Source organism: Herpailurus yagouaroundi, unplaced genomic scaffold (assembly GCF_014898765.1).
Source record: "Herpailurus yagouaroundi ecotype Mexico unplaced genomic scaffold, PumYag 100, whole genome shotgun sequence".
In the NCBI taxonomy this organism is placed as follows: Eukaryota; Metazoa; Chordata; class Mammalia; order Carnivora; family Felidae; genus Herpailurus; species Herpailurus yagouaroundi.
Genome location: NW_024412391.1, coordinates 26,618,605 through 26,639,580, shown reverse-complemented (window position 1 = coordinate 26,639,580; position 20,976 = coordinate 26,618,605). Strand labels below are relative to the sequence as shown.

At 38.3% G+C, this 20,976-nt stretch overlaps 1 protein-coding gene and 1 long non-coding RNA gene across 9 annotated transcripts in view; both read right to left on the bottom strand.

The window, feature by feature from the left end:
• CTTNBP2 (cortactin binding protein 2) overlaps positions 1-20,976 on the bottom strand; it is a 150,147-nt gene that overhangs the window by 117,479 nt on the left and 11,692 nt on the right. For all 8 annotated transcript variants that reach the window (XM_040472155.1, XM_040472154.1, XM_040472156.1 and 5 more), the window contains one exon: positions 20,661-20,768. In XM_040472155.1, the coding sequence (XP_040328089.1) occupies positions 20,661-20,768 (108 nt within the window). Of the gene's footprint in view, positions 1-20,660; positions 20,769-20,976 lie in introns of those variants that run through there.
• LOC121028438 (uncharacterized) lies at positions 15,191-17,323 on the bottom strand. Its single transcript, XR_005789225.1, has 2 exons — positions 16,364-17,323; positions 15,191-16,133 (listed from the first exon to the last, which is right to left on the bottom strand). It is a non-coding gene; the product is annotated as an uncharacterized LOC121028438 (long non-coding RNA).

Below are 20,976 nucleotides of genomic sequence, written 5' to 3'. Positions count from 1 at the left end.
AAATTACTATGTAGAGCATGAACCTCTTTTGAGAGATTCCCCTTTATGCAGAGAAAAATGGTGACTTCTGAATGATGGGAATATCTTTTTGTGCCTTTTTAAGATACTCTACAAAGAACATTTATTGCTTTAATAATTAGGGGAAATTATACATGTTAAATAACATAACTGTTAAAATTCTTCGTAAATTATGTCGTTTAAAACCATTCCCACTTAAATTACAGGTTTCATGCTATATGAATAGGTCAGCCTAAAATCATTAGCAGGTGTTATCAATATGCATTAACATGACATAGATTTTTACAAGCAAATGTATTTGAATGTGCTGTGCATCTCCTTAGAAGGCTTTCTAAAAAACATCTCTAAAAGATACCCATAGGAAAAACTCTTGGTCAGACAGTATGCATCAAGGTGGTGTAACAGATGTCATCTATCCCGGTTAGTTAGGCATCCTTTTTGATTCACTGGTACCTCTCTGATTTCTGCTGTTAAATATTTTGAAAAACATCCCTTTACATAGCTAACAGAAAAACAGCAGATGAGAGAATATAGAAAAATAATTAGGTTGTAGTTCTTCAACCATATGAAATACAGCCAGTCAACAAGGCTACAATTTATGAACACTCAAAACACTAAAAATACTTAAAATGCTTGTTTAAAAAATGGAGAATAGAAAATGGTATTGAAATAACCTAGTTACAACTCTGTTATGGTGGTAATATTATGGGTCAACTTTTAAGTCAAAATTTTACAATACAGTAATACATGTATCCATTAGGAAAAAGTAGTATAATTTTCTGGTACAGGAAGGATTAGAACTCAGTTATTAGTAAGGAAAACAGAGCCACAGAGAAATAGTAATCCCCATGGGTCTTATAAGTCATGTAAAAAATGTCTAAAAAGCTGTGACTTTAAAGCATCACACAATGCTATCTGCAAAGTTAAGGCAAAGACTAATGAGACCTTTGAATAGCCCATAGAGGAAAACTGTTACATTTTACAAAGTTTACATTTTCAATTGCCATACACAATTTTTTTACTAATAAAACTTAAAAAGCTTTCCATTATTATTGCTATCTGATAATGTTCACTCCTTGGTTAAATGTATCAAGATATAAAAGCTAGCTTCTTGTATAGTGACATTTTTTTTCTTGAACAGATACCTATATAATTTAATATTGTCTTAGGATTAAGAATATTCTCATTGTAAAAGGGTAGCATAACTTGCAATGAAGTAAAAATGGCAGTGAGTGTTTATCATAAGTTATACTTGGTCAGTTACATTTTAAAAACACACTATCCACTTAGAGACACCACAGAAAGTAGCAACAAGGCCATATAAAAAATCAACATACAATTCACCGGCAGGAAGAAACAAATGAATAACAACATTTTGTGTTACAGGGCTATCAAAACGCTTGTAACATTTTAAACCATTTGAGGTGCGCCAGAAAAAATGTGGCACAAACTGGTTTACAAAGCATGAGGAGTAGGACAATAAAAGGAGCGGGAAAGTACCAAGTCAAGCATGTGGAAAACTGTTAAACTTTCAAACTTCCAAACTGAAGTATCTTGATTGGACGAGATGTTTCGCAGAACTATTACAGGGCTATAGGAAAATGTTTAATGTCAACTAACAGTACTTAAACTGCAGAGTATATTCACAAATTCATAAAAAATGTTTGTCACAGGCAGCCATTGTACATTCTTAGAAAAAGTGTTAAAAGCCAAAATTATTTTACATCAACTCTCATTTTGTACACAAGTGTGTTGTGGTCCCATGTTCAAGTTTTTATAGCTACTGCTTGGCCTAACCATATCTGGATCTAAGTGATATACTTGTGCAGTCTAAAAAAACGAGCACATAAACTAATTAAACAAGGAACACAGGAAATGATAGGAGATCACACTGGCAAATGGTTTGAAGGTCACACAGCCCATCTGTTTATTTAGAGGACCTGATGATTGCCTAGTTCACAGCAGAGCATCAGAAAGCTGTGCATTTATTTTTTTTTTAATTTTTTTTTAACGTTTATTTATTTTTGAGACAGAGAGAGACAAAGCATGAATGGGGGAAGGTCAGAGAGAGGGAGACACAGAATCTGAAGCAGGCTCCAGGCTCTGAGCTGTCAGCACAGAGCCCTACACGGGGCTCGAACTCACAAACTGCATGATCCTGACCTGAACCGAAGTAGGGCGCTCAACCGACTGAGCCACCCAGGCGTCCCAGAAAGCTGTGCATTTAAAACCACGCTGTCCTTCCCACCCCTCACCACCACCCTACACACTTCGCCTTCACCCCAGCTACTCTGTTCTGCCTCCCACTTATGTCCTTGGATAATACACACCCAGCTATCACACTGTATGTGGATATTGTTTAAAAAAAAAAAAAAACCAACACATTCTGCAACACCTCCAATTTGAAGAAGCACAACAAAAATTTTAGACCTCGGTACCAGGAGTTTGCCTTCCCTGAGGAAGTAATTGCCATGCTGTTTCTCTTAACAACACAAATCCGGTATCTCGCATCTGGTCCTGTTTTATTTTCCCTATCAGGAAGCCTACAGCCCCAAATTTTGCTTCAACTCAGTGGGTCAGTCTCAGTTTTATGTACTGGGCCTCACGATTTCATTAGAAGAAAGGATCTTATGACTACAAGGTTTGTAAACCACTGTTCTCGTTCCTACATCTTGATTTTCACACACTCCTATTTTTCCATTTTGCTGTTTTTATCCTTGTAAGCCACCTCAAATCCTCTGTGGAACAATTAGGGGTGTAAGAAGTAAATAAAAATTACATCAACTGTAATAGAATATTGCACACGGTTTTAAATGTCTTCATAATTGACATTTTATTTTAATCCAAAAATTCAAGCAAGCTCCTTTATGGCACTATTTCCATAGGCTTCTTTGAGAACATGTCTGGACTGAGTCACTTTGAGGCACTTAATGATGGCTTCTGGAGAAGCTGTTCTGAGATCAGCCATTGGCTGCCTTTTTCTCATCAAAATGTCTTTACAACTAGAACCACCATCAGCCACCCATTTGCTGGCCATTCTGCTTACTGAGCAGAAAGCCTTTCCAGCTTTCAGGGATTTTCATCAGCAATAGGGATTTTAAGGGTAACCTGATGCTGTTACATAAACACACCTGCTTTTTTACAAGTGACCATCCCTCAGATCAGTGGTTCTTAAACTGAGGCACGTATCAGAATCACCTGGAGGGTGTGTGAAACCACAGACTACTTTGCCCTACCCTCGGAGTTTCTGAGTCAGTTTGTTGGGGGGGGGGGGGTCTAAGAATTTACATTTCTAGCAAGTTCCTAGGTGATGCTGATACACCTTGTCTGGAAAACACTTTAAGAACCAATGCCTCCATTGGTTAGTCCATTCTCCTGTTTAAAAATCTTGAAGGACTCTGCCCCATCATACTAGGTACACAGATGTTTCAGCCTGGCGTTCAAAAACCCCCTGATGAAGCCTGGCCTATCTCCTGCTCCATCACCCCGTGCTCCAGGCCCTCTTACGTTCTCACTGTGCCCAGAGCACACACGGATCCTGTGCTCATGCTGCCCTTCGGACGCATATCCACTTCTCACCGTCCGGTTATTAATGCACTCATCCTTTAAAAGACTCCTGGAATGCTACCTCTTCCCAGAAGGCATCCATAATTCATCTTCACTACAACCCTTTCATCTGTGATTTACCCTTACACACAAGCCTGTCTTGCATCAGACTTGGTAGCAATTACAGAGCTCTCTTCCACGAGATTATATAGCAGAGTGGTTAAGAAGATGCATTTGGAGTCAGCAAGGCCTGGGTCCAAGTTCTGGCTCCCCCACTTGTCAGCTGGGTGACACAGAACACGTTACTTAGCCATGAGTCTGAAAGTGAGAGAACAATACTATCTCCTTCAAGGGAGGCTGGTGGGGATTAAATGAGATCATGTCCAGTGCTAAATAGCACTCCTGGCAGATAAGCCTCCGTAAATGACAAGTAGCAGTTTTCTGGAGTTTTAAAAACATTATCACCACATTCTCTGACACTCCTTCCACGTGGTCATGTCTCTATCTCTTCCCCTTGAATCTTCGCCCTGTGACCGCTGATGGATTGAATACGATGCCAAGTAACTTTGTGATCCAGATTTAAGGAATGGGAGATTCTATTTCCTGTCTCTGAGGATGCTCACTGCTGGATCCCAGCCACTTTGTGACAAGGAAGCCCAAGTGGAAGAAGTGGAGAGGAACTCAAGGCCCCAGGCCACAGTCCCCGCAGACCTCCTTGCAGACAGCCAGCATGAGACAGCCATCTTGGAAGTAGAACCCCCACTGCCACATGAAGTGCACACAGTGAGCTGTCCCCACCAAGCCCAGCCTAAACTGCAGATCTGTGAGCAAAATAAATGAATGATGTTGTTTAAAGTCATTAAGCCTTGGACTGGGTTAGTAACATAGCAACAGATGACAAAGCAGGAGCACACCATTACCTTTGCATCCTTTTTCTCCTCTCTAGAAGAGAGGACCACAGGTTAGAACCTTAGAGTATTCATCACAAGAGTCAAATATTCCTAGAGGGAAAATACTCCCAGGGGCTCTCTTTTTGTGAGTAAACACAGAACTCCCTGGGAAAGAATTCATTTTAAAGAAAAACACAACCTTTGTTTTCAACTTGCCTAACCCCCATCAAGGTTGTGGCAGAACACTACAGAGTTGGTAATTAATAAATAGAATATACATAAGTAATAAACGGGGCTTTAAAAAACTCTATAAAGTCAGTCGTACACATAGCAGCACTGCTTTGTAATCTTGAATAAACCAATAATGGTAAATAGTGGAGACTAACAATCACTTTGAAAAGCAAGAAATGCATGAGGCCACCTTCCGTATGGAAGGAAAGAGCAGGAGACAAAGCATAGCAGCAGATACACAAAAAGAAACAACTTTTGGAGGGGTAGCTGCACAAAATCTAGGGACACACCGTAGGTAAGGAGTAAACCAGAGAAACACAGTTATTGTCTTTTTATTAAACACATTAAAAATGTTAATATTTGCTAAGTTATTAGTATTCCTACTTTGGTCCTATTTTTACATGGCCCTCCCTGGTGGGTCTTAGAAAAATATCGGTTATGGTACATATTCTTAGTGTCCTTTGCTACACTTATCACGAATGGGACTTATTAGTCATGGCTAGCCCCTTTCCTACAGAATAAGTCCCATGAGTGCAGGGACTGTCTAGCTTACAGTCTCTTCCCGGTGACCAGCACCCGGCATGATAGAATGTACTCAATAAATATCTGTTGGGTGAATGTTGAAGGACTAGCACTAAAAAGCTATTGGGAGAACTGCAGCTGATGCTGACTTATTTAAGTATGAATTCACACGGGGCCTAAACACAATATCCTTTCAAAATAAAAAGAGTTTATACCCTGACACTGAAATTGCTTTAGAAATTACCGGTTGCTGTCACGAGTTGGAAAATAATGTGCTCTTACCCTGGAGGAGTTATTTTTGTTCACAATCTCCTCTCCATCTATTCAAGTCCTTATAATACTCCCCAATAGCAGATCACCTCCATTCAGAGCCATCACCCAGAATTCAGACTTTTACAGAACCTGTACTTTAATAAATGTCATCTATAATTGCCTCCTCAGATCCCTTCTCTCCCTTTTCCCGTCAATCTACTTTCAAAAGTGGTTAACATAATCTCCCTTAAACACTGTTTTTGTCACATCCTTTCCTACCTCAGAGCCCACGGTGAATTTCAATCCTCAACTGTTTGAAATTTAAACTCATTAAGAATTTAAACTATTAACAATTCCCATTAAGGGTTTCTAAAGTTCTTTGGTTAACTGTGCTACCTATCATCTCTCCACACAAAACACATCTTATTACCATCCCCCAAACAGGCACAAAAATGCGTGCAACCTCTGATACAGCCAATCAGAGATGATGGAAAGTTTCTTCTGAATACACCAGTGTGGTCTTCTTATTCTGTCAAGACACTACAGGAGGAAGTCTAATGCACCTTCCAGAGGGTCTTTGAAAGATTTATCTCCAGTCACTCATGGAAAGAATCTCATCCATAGAAAATCATTGTCAACTCCAAATTAATTTTGAGGGATTATTTAGAGGTCTACTTAAAATATCTTTTTAGGGGCGCCTGGGTGGCGCAGTCGGTTAAGCGTCCGACTTCAGCCAGGTCACGATCTCGCGGTCCGGGAGTTCGAGCCCCGCGTCGGGCTCTGGGCTGATGGCTCAGAGCCTGGAGCCTGTTTCCGATTCTGTGTCTCCCTCTCTCTCTGCCCCTCCCCCATTCATGCTCTGTCTCTCTCTGTCCCCCCAAAAAATAAATAAAAGTTGAAAAATATCTTTTTAAAGGGCAGCGTGAATGGCTCAGTTGGTTAAGCATCTGACTTTAGTTCAGGTCATGATCTCACAGTCTGTGAGTTTGAGCCCTGTGTTGGGCTCTGTGCTGACAGCTCAGAGCCTGGAGCCTGCTTCAGATTCTGTGTCCATCTCTCTCTGCCCCTCCTCCACTCACACCCTGTCCCTCTCTCTCTCAAAAATAAATAAACGCTTAAAAAAATTTTTTTTTAATTTTTAAAATAATCTTTTTAGGGGTGCCTTGCTGGCTCAGTGCGTAGAGCATGCAACTCTTGCTGAAAATAAAATAAAATAAATAAATAAATAAATAAAATAACTCAAGGAAATCAGTACAACAGCCTTTCATGAAAACCAAACTAAATTTCTCTGACTCATTTTACCACTTGCCATATTCAGATGCAAATGAAAACAAAACAAAGAACAAATATCAAAAAAAGTCAAAAAAATTTAACAAGAGACAGATTTAATAATGAATAAAATGTGGGAAAATAAAGACAGAAAGGGCAATTCCTTGACTATTGCATCTTCGTCCATTTTATAAATCTTCACCTTTTTTCTTTTTCTTTTTTTTTTTTTTGAGAGAGAGAGAAAGCAGGAAAGAGGGGTAGAGGAACAGAGAGAGAAAGAGAAAGCAAGTGGGGGAGGGAGGCAGAGAGAATCCCAAGCAGGCTCCACTCTCAGCACGGAGCCCAACATGGGGATCGATCCCACAACACTGGGATGATGACCTGAGCTGAAATCAAGAGTTGGACACTCAATGAACTGAGCCACCCAGACACCCCAAAATCTTCATTTCCTTAGAGTAAATTTGGGACATTCAGCATTCAAATGTCCCAGTGTGTCCTCTTCCAGAAGATAAGAATATCCTAATTACAGAGAAGTACAAATTTTTCTGTACTTGGTATGACAACTAGCAAGAGGAAAACATTAAAAAATCAATGATGCTCTTCTGCATTATCGTAATTGCCATTCAATATGATCTGAGAAGTCGTGCAGGATTTCCTTCTGTTTGTAATTACCTTCAGTCAATAGGGAGGGAACAGCAAATGAATGATTAAACATTGAAGACTGTCTAACAATTTCTCTGCAGCTTCAATTTCTGTGCAGCTTTTAATATTTGCAATTGATTACAGGTGTGTGGGGAATGTTCTGGGAATTCACAGCATTTAAAGTAAAGAATCCATGAATGTCGACCAGCTCTAGTTACATTAATGTTGCCTTTGAAGCAGAGGAATGGTGAGTCAAGGTTAGGAGTCAGACAGAAAATGGCTTATTCTGAGTCTGTCTGTCCATTCGTAAAGTGGGGTACGATCACGGATCTCGGGATTTCACGGAGATGAGAGGAGATAGAACATGTGAAGTGGCACATAATAAAAACCTCACAATGTTACGCCTCATTTCATCTCCATGTGTCCCACTCCAACTTCAGCCTACTGGAAACAGCAGCAAACCTCACCAGTCCTGAGCAACATACACCAAATGAAACTGCCCCTTTTCGTGATTTCAGTTTGTCTACTGCCTAACCCTCTACAAGGTGGAGGAAGGCAGTCATATAAAAGAAACTGTTTTAGTTTATTAAGATGGAACCACCTCCCTCTTTTCACTTTTATGTGGCTGCGAACAGAGGTGGTTGCAAACAGAATTATTCCTGCAAAATTAATAACACCACTAAAAATCAAAGATTTAACATAATCAAGAATATGACGCCTAAATAAGAAGATGGGGGAATAGACCAGCAAGCCAAAGAGTAAGGATTTATAATTCATAGGTCTAATATGTTTATCATGCCATTCCTACACACTTAAAAAGTCACTTTAAAAAATAATACTTATTATCCAATTCCCAATACATTTTAGAAGCTTTCCAAATTCCTAAGCCCTCCTGGGGGGTGGGAGTAGTTCTGCTTTAGAAAACATTCTCTTGCCAAACCTGACAAATCACTTCTCTGTCTCCAAGTTGCTCTCACAAGCACTCAGGACTCACAGCACCTACTTACTTTCCTACCTGCTTTAGGCTTGCTCTCCAGAGAAAGTAACAGAGATCTGCCTTAGTTTCCATCAGGTACCCTCCCGCTTGAGGAGAGCTCCATCCTGGGGAATAAGAGGCACCGCCCATTTTATGAGACACAAAGCAGGTGACCAAGATCTGTCCTATAACTTTCAAAGTGTGAAGACATGGAGAAAGTTTAAGGACAAGTCTTTCCACTAAGATGGAGATTCAACTAGAAATAGTTTTTCAAGACTCTCTGTGCCAGACCTGGGCTAGGTGCTGCAGCCTACTATCTTATTTAATTCTTACAATTTAAACACATCCATGACTGTGCATTGAGGCCAGAGAGATGTGGTATTAAAGCATCCACCCAGACCCATTTACCTAGGAATTTAAAAACCAACTTACAGAAGAATGGCTGTAATGCCCAGATGTCAGCACATGCCTGGTCCTTTCCCCCTAACTCCTGGAATCTGAACTTCTCTGCTGTACATAAAAATTACTGCTCAGGCTTCAAAATACAAAATCATGGTTTGTGAACTTTATGAATAAGTTTGGAGCTTCCCCAGGGTTTACTCTCTGCAATATTTTCACCCGTTAAAACCAAATGGCCATAGGAGCTGCAACTCCACTTTGCTAAGAGTGAGGTGCACAGTACAGTGCTTGACACTAAGAGAGAACTGGATCCATGGTTTGCTTTCCTTAGAAGAGTTTCACGAGAAGTATTAAGGGCTGTTGAAGAGCTTGTCATATCTAGTATTTTATTTTTGTAGGAGGCAATCATGTGAACATAGGCCCTGCAATGGTCCACTTAAGACAGGCCAAAATGGGGGCACTTGGGTGGCACAGTTGGTTAAGTGGCCAACTTCTGCTCAGGTCATGATCTCGCAGTTAGTGAGTTCAAGTCCCATGTCAAGCCCTGTGCCGACAGCTTAGAGCCTGAAGCCTGCTTTGGATTCAGTGTCTCCCTCTCTCTCTGTCCCTCCCCAGCTTGCACTCTGTCTCTGTCTCAAAAATAAACATTAAAAAAAAAAAAAATTAAAGACAAGCCAAAATGGACGCATTCAAGATCAAATTCAGACACAGTTAAAACATTTTCTATTGTTGTTAGGTCACTTTTAGCACTGTGTGAAGCAATCTTCTGCTTCTCCACCCAATCCTATTTGAAAAAGTTAAAAAGGAATTTGATTTTATAACAGAATGTTTTTAGAAATATATAGAAATCTTAAGGTCTGCCAGAAGAGGGCTTTTAACTATAAAATTCATTTTATGTGCAAATCTAAACTGAACTGGGATGAACTGGATTGGAAAAAGTAAAACTGAAGGTAGAATTTTGCCTTTCAAAAAGTTTCACATGCAAAACTTACCTTATCAATTGAGGTGCCCAACACCTTAATTAAAAACCATAATCAGCTTATCTTAACAGTTTGAAAAAAAAAACACTGTTCACTGCTAAGTGACAAAAGTGATGAGCAAGCACATGTTCCATGCCTTCTTAAAGGGCAATAATTATAAGCATCTGAGATACATTTCTTAGACAACCACTATGATAGTCTGCCTTGACTCTGGCTCTCCTGCAAACATTCACCTGCCTAGCAGCTCGGGTGACCTTTGAAATTCTTTCCCTTGACAATGGTGATAAATTTTAAATACTTACAGTAAATATTTACATTTAATAAATTAAAAATTTTAATACAAAAAATAAAATGCAATATAATTGTGCTATTAGAATGATCTTTTAGAAAATCCTATCAAATCACTGGCATTCTCAAGCTTAAACACTTCAGTGGCTACCCTGATGTTAAGATTCAATGGCCTTATCATGGCCTTCACCCTTCAGAATGTTCTGGCCCCAGCCTAGCTCTGTATCTGATCTTGTGCAATTCTCTCTCTTGCTCTCTGACTTCGCAGCTCCTATGAATTGCCAAGCTCCTTCCTCTCTTGGGGTCTTTGTGCTGCTCCCTTTGTAAGAAGAGTCTTCTTTCAGCTAGATTTGTAATACCCCTCCAAGACTCAGGGAGGTGTCACTTCCTCAGAGAGAACTTTCCTGACTCAATCTAGTGCAATCTCTCTTCTCATGGCATTCTTTTCTTCAGTAATCATAATTTGTACTTAGATGTTTTGGTTTATTGTTTTAATGTCACTCTCTGCCACTGGACTCTAAGAGAAAGAATTCATGCCCCTTGTTCACCACACTTGAAACCCAGGACATGTCTAAAGACATAAACATCTTTTGGTTTTTTTTTATTTTTAAAAAAAAATTTTTTTTCAACGTTTTTATTTATTTTTGGGACAGAGAGAGACAGAGCATGAACAGGGGAGGGGCAGAGAGAGAGGGAGACACAGAATCGGAAACAGGCTCCAGGCTCTGAGCCATCAGCCCAGAGCCTGACGCGGGGCTCAAACTCGCGGACCGCGAGATCGTGACCTGGCTGAAGCCGGACGCTTAACCGACTGCGCCACCCAGGCGCCCCGGCGGTAAAGACATAAACATCTTTTGAATGAATGGATTCAGGGATCCCCTTTGCCTTCTTCTCAAAGATCCCCACCCTGCTCAAATTATCATTTCAATTATACAATACAGATTTTCCTTTCTTATTCCATTTGTTCAATACCTATTTACATTTTGACTCCAAAAACTGAAAGATGAAGGCTGAAACTTCTTATCTTTCTTCCCCCAAAAAATCACAACCATAGAGAAGGTAGAATTTTGAGTCCTGCTTTACATCCTTGCTCCCTCTTCTAATCAAGACGTGGAGTTAATCAAACACAGCAAATGAAATTATAAGAACACATGACCTGTACCTTCGCCACTGAGTATTAAGATGAGGGGGTTAAAATATTATCAGAATGCCTCAAAGGAACACCCTGTATTCTCAGATAACAAGGAAGTAATTCTTAAGAGGAATTGTTAATTGAACAGTCCTCCAAATTATGATCTTTGAAGTGTATAAATATATATTCCTGTTTTCATCCCATTTATAACTCTGAATCTATCCCAAACCCAGCATAAAACAAATGGTACATTGCTGAGCTGGACAAGCTTTATCTTTAGTTTGTTCTCATAGATGTCCTAATGATTTATTAATAGCAACAGCAAAAAAATGTTGCTTGAGTGATTTCAGTAACTTATTAAACGATAGTGATAAACACTTTGCTTTCATGGCACCATCAACCTTCATTTCTTAATATGTAAAAAAGCACCATTTTGCCTAGCATTCTTTTTTTTTCCTTCACTAATAGTAAATTCATCAGGGAAAATAAAATTTCTTGAAAGAATCAAAATTGATGCCTCCTGTGTCTGTCCTACTGGACAAAATACAATGCTGTTCAACAATCATCAGCTATTTGTATTTTAAGAAAACCGATTTGCACGCAGAAACAACACAACATCTGGTCAACTCCTCTTCCTTTACTCTAGATATGGAACAAAGGCCTTATCTCAGCAGACAGAAAGGGAAACAATTTATGTTTTCATGAATTCAGCTCTGCTCAGCAAATTAATTCATTCATTAATTAAAATGAACAGCACAAAAAGGGTATGTTTTGGTCAATCAATTGCCTGCAATCATAGGAGAATTTTGAAATACAAAAGGCTGCATGTTTTACTTAGCTGAAACCAGAATGTTACTCTTTTATCACAATTTAGCAGACATGTCACATGAGGAAAAGCCTCACAGTACTCTGTAGCACACCAGCAGCTGCTTTCAAAACTAGACAGGTAGCATTATTCTAATGATTTTATTTTATTTAAAGCGATTGCCTTTGTTCTATGTGAAGATTCCATCACTGAGCCATACAACTACTTAGGTTTTTTCGTTTAAGAAGGAAAGCAGTTAATTTCTGCATATAAAACTAATAATGGAATTTTAAAAAAAATGTGATGTGTTTTCAAACTCATGAAATTTTTTAAATGGGCATTTCAAATTTTTAGTTTTGAAGGAGAATAGTTCAGAGAAAAATCATTGTTATCATAATGACATGTATTTGTATGTTTTTTTTTTTTAATTCCAGTATAGCTAACATATAGTGTTACATTAGTTGCAGATGTACAATATAGTGATTCAATACTTCCATACATCGCCCAGTCCTCATCAGGACAAGTGCACTCCTTAATCCCCATAACCTATTTCACTCATCCCTCCCACCCAACCTCTCCTCTGGTAACCGTCAGTTTGGTCTCTATAGTTAAAAGTTTGTTTTTTGTCTTTTTTTTTTTTTAATTCCACATCTGAGTGAAATCATGTGGTTTCACTTAGCATTATACCCTCTAGATTCATTCATGTTTTGCAAATGGCAACATTTCATCTTTTATGACTAATATTCCATTGTATACATATATGTATACACACACACACACATCATTCATCTACCAATAGACACCTAGGCTGCTTCTATAATTTGCCTATTGTAAATTATACTGCAATAAACATATATGTATATATATTTTCAAATAAATGTTTTTGTATTCTTTGGGTAAATACCCAGTAGAATTAATGGATAACACAGTTCTATTCTGTACTTTTCGAGGAACCTATATAATGTTTTCCATAGTGGGTGCACTAGTCTGCATTCCCTCAACAGTGAACAAGGGCTTTTTTTTCCATATCCTCACCAAACCTGTGTCTTTGATTTTAGTCATTCTCACAGGTATTAGGTGATACCTCACTGTGGTTTTGATATGCATTTCCCTGATGAGTGATGTTGAACATCTTTTCATGAGTCTGTTAGCCATCTGTGTGTCTTCATTGGAGAAATGTCTGTTCACATCTTCTATCCATTTTTCATTAGTTTTTTTTTTTGTGTGTGTGTGTGTGTGTGTGTGTGTGTGTTGAGTTGTAGAAGTTCTTTCTATATTTTGGATACTCTTTTTGGATATGTTATTTGCAAATATCTTCCACAGGTTGTCTTTCAGGGTTTTTAAAAATTTTTTTAATGTTTATTTTTGGGAGAAAGAGACAACAGACAGACAGACAGACAGCAAGTGGGGGAGGAACAGAGAGACAGAGACACAGAATCCGAAGCAGGCTCCAGGCTCCGAGCCTGACACAGGGCTTGAACTCACAAACCATGAGATCATGACCTGAGCCAAAGTCGGACACTTAACCGACAGAACCACCCAGGCATCCCAGTTGTCTTTCAGTTTTGTGGATGGTTTCATTTGCTGTGCAGAAGTTTTTTATTTTGATGTAGTCCTAATAGTTTATTTTTGCTTTTACTTCCCTTGCCTCAGGAGACCTATAGAGAAAAATGCTGCTATGGCCTATGTCAGAGGAATTACTGCCTATACTCTCTTCTCGGAATTTTTTTTTTTCTTTTTTGGTTTCAGGGCTCACATGTCTTTAATCCATTTTGAGTTTATTTTTATGTATGGTGTGAGGAAGTGGTCCAATTTTCCCAATACCTCTTCTTGAAGAGACTTTTTTACCATTGTATATTCTTGCCTCTTTTGTTGAAGATTAATTGACCATATAATTGTGAGTTTATTTCTGGGTTTTCTATTCTGTTCCATTGATCTATGTTTCTATTTTTATGCCAGTACCTTTTTTTTTTTTTTTTTTTTTTTAACAATCTCTACAGTCAACATGGGGCTCAAACTCACAACCTGGAGATCAAGAGTCACATGCTCTTCTGACTGAGCCAGCCAGGTGCCCCAGTACCATACTGTTTTGATTACTACAGCTTTGTGGTCTATCTTGAAATATGGGATTGTGATACCATCAGTTTTGTTCTTCCTTTTCAAGATTGCTGTGGCTATTCAGGATCTTTTGAGGTTCCACACAAATTTTAGAATTATTTTTTTCTAGTTCTGCGAAAACTGCTGTTGATATTTTGATAGGTATTGCATTAAATCTGTAGATTGCTTGGGTAGTATGAACATTTTAACAATATTTGTTCTTCCAACCTATGAGCATGAAACATCTTGCCATTTCTTTGTGTTGTCTTCAATTTGTTTTCATCAATGGTTTATAGTTTTCAGAGCACAGGTATTTCATCTCCTTAGTTAAGTGTATTCCTGGGCATTTTATTATTTTTAGTGCAATTATAAATGGGATTGTTTTCTTAATTTCTCTTTCTGTCATTTCATTATTAGTGAATAGAAATCCAACAGATTTCTGTACACTGATTTTATATCCTGTGACCTTACTGAATTCATTGATCAGTTCTAGTAGTTTTTTGGTGGAATCTTAGGGTTTTCTATATGTAGTAACATGTCATCTGCAAATAGTGAAAGTTTTACTTCTTCCTGACCAATTTGGATACATTTTCTTTTTCTTATCTGATTGCTGTGGCCAGGACTTCTAGTACTGTATTGAATGAAAGTGGTGGGAGTGGCCATCCTCATCTTATTGCAAATCTTAGGGGGAAAGTTCTCAATTTTTTCATAATTGAACAAGATTTTAGCTATGGGTTTTTCATAGAAGGTATTTTGAGGTATGTTCCTTCTAAGCCTACTTTGTTGAGAGTTTTTATCATGAACGGATGTTGTACTTATAATGAAATGTATTTGAATAGCATTTCCTTGACCAGTATTACTTAACAGCAGTGTTTCCCAAATGGGGGCGGTTGTGTACCCCAAGGGGAAGACCTTTTTGCCTGTCACCCTGCAGAGGTGCTACTGGCATCTAGTGAGTAGACAGACCAGAGCTGCTGCAAGCAAAGCACACTACAATGTACAAGATAGTCTCTCTCTATAACAACCACAACAAACACCCAGTTCCAAATGTCATTAGTGCTCAGGTGAGATAAACTGCTTGAAAGCAAAACCATTCAAAACGTTTTCTTTTCCTTTTCTTTTCTTTTCTTTTTTTTTTTTTTTCATTGAGCTTTGAATGCACTGAACAGGTCAGGTTTTTAAAAGGAGGATCATTCTAGACAAAATCTGAACATGTGTAGTCATAGTCTGGAGAAACTTAAATATGGCCCCAAATGACACTACTCAGAACAATTAATGTTAAGTATATAAAAGTATATACAATTTTCTAAATGGACACAGCTTTGGCATAATAATAGATCTCCACTTATATTCACTTCAAACTTTCATTTTTCTGTCTGGTACACAATAGGTAGTCAACAAATATTTGAAGTGAGGAGGAAGGGAAGGATCTATCTTCTTGCACCACACTTCAGGGTATTTTATAACATTAAGCCAAGACAATGGACTACATTAGGTTATTAATATGTCTTCCAAAGTTCTCCCTTCCTCCATATTACTAGAAGGGAGCCAGCCAGCCAGAGCCATTCCCTAGTCTCCCACTCTGCTAGCTGTGTCCACAAAAGTTCTCACCAATGCACATGATGCTGTTTTTCCTTAATTTCCTCTCCTGTCCCTTTGGGATGTGCACATGGCACTGACAGTTTCAACCATGCCAATGAGGCTAATTCCCTAACGGGAGCAGTAGGATAGATACGATCCAGGCTGTTGAATAATCACTTGGCTTAGAACTACCTCTCCTGCACAGATTACTCACCTCCAGAATGGCATTAAATAGTATTTAATCTACCATACTTTGTTACAGCCACTGATACATGGCAATTCTACAATTTGATATCCCCTATGATACAACCACTATAAATACATTTTATCTGAAGAAATGTTAAGATGGTAATTTTTTAAAGTTTCAGTGCAAATAATACTCAAAAATCTGTATTATATAGTCACTTTATAGTGATTATAGCTTACCAGGAAGAAATGCCATGTCTATAATACTGTTAATTCTCATTTATCCAATCTAAAAGGAAAAAGAAGGCACACAAGAAACCTAGATCTAGGGGCGCCTGGGTGGCGCAGTCGGTTAAGCGTCTGACTTCAGCCAGGTCACGATCTCGTGGTCCGCGAGTTCGAGCCCCGCGTCGGGCTCTGGGCTGATGGCTCAGAGCCTGGAGCCTGTTTCCGATTCTGTCTCCCTCTCTCTCTGCCCCTCCCCCGTTCATGCTCTGTCTCTCTCTGTCCCAAAAATAAATAAACGTTGAAAAAAAAAAAAAAAGAAACCTAGATCTGATTGCCCAAGGAAATCATTGTTTCAGTGAGGTACTGTTCATGTAAACTCATGCTAATGGCAGCAAGCTGAACTCTGTAAAATGTAGGCTAAAAGACAATTTTGACTCCAAAAACATTAAAATTATAGCATTTTCTCGCCCTTGTTCCCCCTTTGATTAAGGTACTGATAAAAATTCTAGTAGTGAGAGGGAAAATAAGTGAAGGCCAGAAGATTCCACAAACTAAACAATTAGCATCAAATAGATGATTTCTTAATAGGTTATATATTCAAATTGTTAATATTCAATTAAATTTAATTCAAAAGCCTCTGTATCTATCGTGGTTTCAGGAAATATGTACCTGCTTCTCCTTGAGTACATTCTCAAACCTCACGGTATTTTCCTCTAGACTTCATTTAGCATATGTATTTAGTCAACGATTTATTCCTACTTTGTGTGGATGAGGGGGAATCATTGATAAAATATTTCTTATGCAACTGCAACATATATATATATGTTAAGCAGTTCATATTTTCCATCAATATTTCACTTTTTAAAATATAACCCCCATAATAAAAATTAATGTCTTGAATATAACATCTGCTATAAAGCCATGGACTTTTACTGGGAAATATTTTTACCTTAAAGAGGAAATCAGTAAAAATACCAAGATATATATTGTAATTTTTTTTAACAACTTCTCCCCAAAATCATATTTGTGCATTGTTCTGAGAAGTCTATGGCCATTAATCTGATGATCTATGCAATTTTTTATGAGAACTTGAAAATCAAAAGCATGAGGAGAGCATGATTAAAAAAGTAAAAAAGCTGGGTCTGAAATATCTTTTGAAAGATTCTAAAATTCTAAAGAATTTGAATGCCTCAAAACAGAATCATTTCTAAATTTTTTCATGGTACAAATTTCATGGTATGAATCTTTATATCTGAAAAAAATCACAATTTACATATTAAGTTAAAAATATTTCCTACTTTCAGAGAATTATTGCTTTTGACATTTAAAAAAATTTTTTTTAATCTTTGAGAGAGAGACAGACAGAGTGTGAGTGGGGGAAGGGCAAAGAGAGAGGGAGACACAGAATCTGAGGCAGGCTCCAGGCTCTGAGCTGTTAGCACAGAGCCCGGCGCAGGGTTTGAACTCACAAACTGCGAGATCATGACCTGAGCTGAAGTTGGATGTTTAACTGACTGAGCCACCCAGGTGCCCCTATTACTTTTGACATTTTTTAAAAGAAGGTTTACTTCTCTCCCAATTGAATAGGAACATACTGATTACTGATAGCGTAGATTTTTGAATTTTAATTCAGGAATAAGTTTACCTCATAATACAAAATTTAAAAGTTTCACAATCTCTCTCCTTCCCAATTTCTCAGTGAATTGCTAATTTATAATCTACTAAAAGCAAAAGACAACTAAATGACACATCTGGACCCAAGTAAATATTTCCCCAGTTTCACTAGTGCCCGTGAATGTGCCCAAGGGAACAATCAGTATATGACCACAGTGAGTCTACGACAGTTATATGAAAATGGGATCATCTACTCTTAAACACATAATTATTTAAAATCAATCACAATTCTCAAATTTAAAAAAATGACAAAAAGGTTTCAGAATCTCCAAACACATCAAGTTCACGGATGCCACGTTTTCTACCTGAGGTAAATCGCAATCTCTCTGCGCTTCCTTTTTGTTTGATCTATGAACAAAGGAGACCTGTGTCAGTTAGGGCTTCTCCACGGGGGCAGCACCCTAGGAGATGATTTGGAAATAGGCAGAACATTTTGTTTTCACAGGGACAGGCACTTAGGGGGCAGGGCTAGGGGTCCGCCACACATCCCACAACTGTCTCCAGGGTCCCCTTGAACTTTTACGTGTCGCTCTAACCATTCCTTTCATTAGAACCTTCAGGTCAGTAGGACGACCTGAGCTAAAGAGTAACTCCTTTTTACGTATAAACAAGTTGTTTTAATTTCATTTTAACAAACACTGAATTTTCCAGGGACTCAACTCCCATTTAAATGTGCACTTTTGTTTGGAACTTTACCAAGTCGTTCACCATTTCAGAAAAACATCGCCTCATGCATGGCACATCCACTCACTGTATCGGATCCCAATGCAGCGTACCTGGGCCAGGATTCTTTTGCAGTGATTGCAATGCTGTGAGTAGGTACAAACCTGCCACTCATGTGCCTCAGTATTTATAGACTGAAATTTGTAATTTGTTATAAATTACATCCCTGTTACTTTATATCACAATTAGAGAAGTGTATTGGCTATTTTTAACATAACCTACTTGCATATGCATTTATCCATGTATTTCATTGCAGGATAGTGAAAGAGTAATACAAAACATTTTATTTATAAAAGGGGGAGGGGTGCCTGGATGGCTCAGTCAGTTAAGCGTCCAACCTTGGTTAAAGTCATGATCTCTCGGTCACTAAGTTTGAGCCTCGCGTTGGGCTCTGGGCTGACAGTTGGGAGCCTGGAGTCTCCTTCTATTCTGTGTCTCCCTCTCTCTCTGCTCCTCCCCTGCTCACACTCTGTCTCTCAAAAATAAATAAATATTTAAAAAAATTAAAACAAAACAAAACAAAAAAAGTCTCTAGGTTTGGAGGGATGCAAACCACTAACCTAGAGTATGTAATAAAAGGCTCCTTGCAACTCCAACATTCCTTGATTCTATGAGAAACTTTGTTTGGCAAGCCCCGATCATTAGCAAGCCTTTACTTCTACTCTTATGTTTAAAAGTATTGCAATTAAGTTAAAAAGAGAAGTAAATATGGTTGCTAAGGTGATACATAAAAACACAGACTCTGCTAAACTCTCAACATTTGTGCGAGCAGTGAGAAATACCACGGTAGCTGATGTCTTTCACAGGTTAATAGAGAGCTACAGAAAAATAACCTAAGGTAGAACTGGAGCCTTCCTATGTATTTGGTCTCAAAAGACTACACTAGTGGCCTCACAGGTAACCTTTGTTCTCTCCTTGGGCTGAATGTAATACATGTTAGCGATGTGCTGCCTTAGCATTTCTTAGCATTTCTCCCATGAAGTTCATTTATAAAGAAAATATACATTGGCAAGCAATGCAAATGTTTCCAACGTGGAACTGGATGAATACCTCTCACAGCCAAGCTGCACACAAGTCTACTTAGCAAAGCTTGTCATTCAAAAAGCAACACCTTCAACTCATTACTGGCTTGCAGATGGTATAAATATACTCCCATTTTTTCTGGGGCAATCATTCTCTGTCATCAGACTGAGGGATAATGATGATCCTCACTGTACTGGTTTCCAGTTTGTGAAAATAAACTGTAGTCACCCCTTCCCCACACAACTGGATCCTTAACACTCCCACCTTCACTATATCTGACCATCCACCATTATTACTTCTTTACCCCACTATATTAATGCCCATAGGGGGGCAACAATTCAACTTTCCATAGACTTCCATACGTTAAAATAACCCCTAAGACAAAGTTGGAGGACATACTCCTTGGTGAAAAAAAAACAACCAACCCATACTTCATGTATAATAAATATAGCCATCCTGGCCAAATGACCAAAAGCCAGGAAACACCTGATTACATACTTAGTATTCAATATGAAAGAAAAAAGAATAAAAATTAGGTTTGACTAACATACCAAAACAAGTATAAGATAAAGAACAACCAATTATAAAATTGTCCATCAAGAAGGTTTAACATTATTTATAAAGCAACAAAATGTTATTGAGGTATTTAAGTAACATATCAGAAGATAACTCTTCATGAGTTTTGAAAATTTCGAAATTACTAGATCAGATGAACAAGTAATAAAACTATTTGAAGGTATATGTAGTTTTTAAGGGATATGTATTAGTTTTAACTCATGAGTTTCTGAAAATAAATCACTTATAATTTACAAAGAAAGGAAAATCTCAATTAACAGCAGTATCTTTTGTAAATGACTCTCACAATTTTTCCTCCTCACCTCACATACACGTAAGATATCAAATTTCCAATTTTCTGAAAACTTACCACCAAATAACCACAGGAAACAATACAGCTTAGGTCTCAACTTCCCCATATTAAACAGTATAGTTTCAGTCCCCACCATTAGAATGACTATCCGACTTCATTGTTTGGATTTATAAAGATTATGGGGTTGGCATTTAGGTTGAGGGGCATATTTAACCAGATGAAACATTTTAAATCTACAGGATTCAAAACCTGGAAGAAGCAGCTTTGCCACTGGCCCTTTGAAAAAAGAAAAGGATAGAACAACGGGACTCGGGCCTAGGAGCTTCTTACCCGCAGGGCCTCGATGACCAGGTCTCTGGCCTCCAGCTCCCCCTCCATCACGCTGAGAAGCATCCGAAGCTCTGATTTACTGAGGGTGTCCACATCAAACTCTTTTTTCTGTAACACAAATATTTAAAAAGCAATGAAAAAACTATTAGTAGGACAATACACACATCTTAAAGGTTTGCAATGGACTGTTTTTATCGCAGAGGCTCAGCAAATCCCAGAAGCACAAGGGGCCCTGTGCAGTAGCAGATCATCTATGCTCGGGCCTTTTAGGAGGAAAGGTAAAAACTGTAAGGCCACTGGCCCAAATCTCTTCATG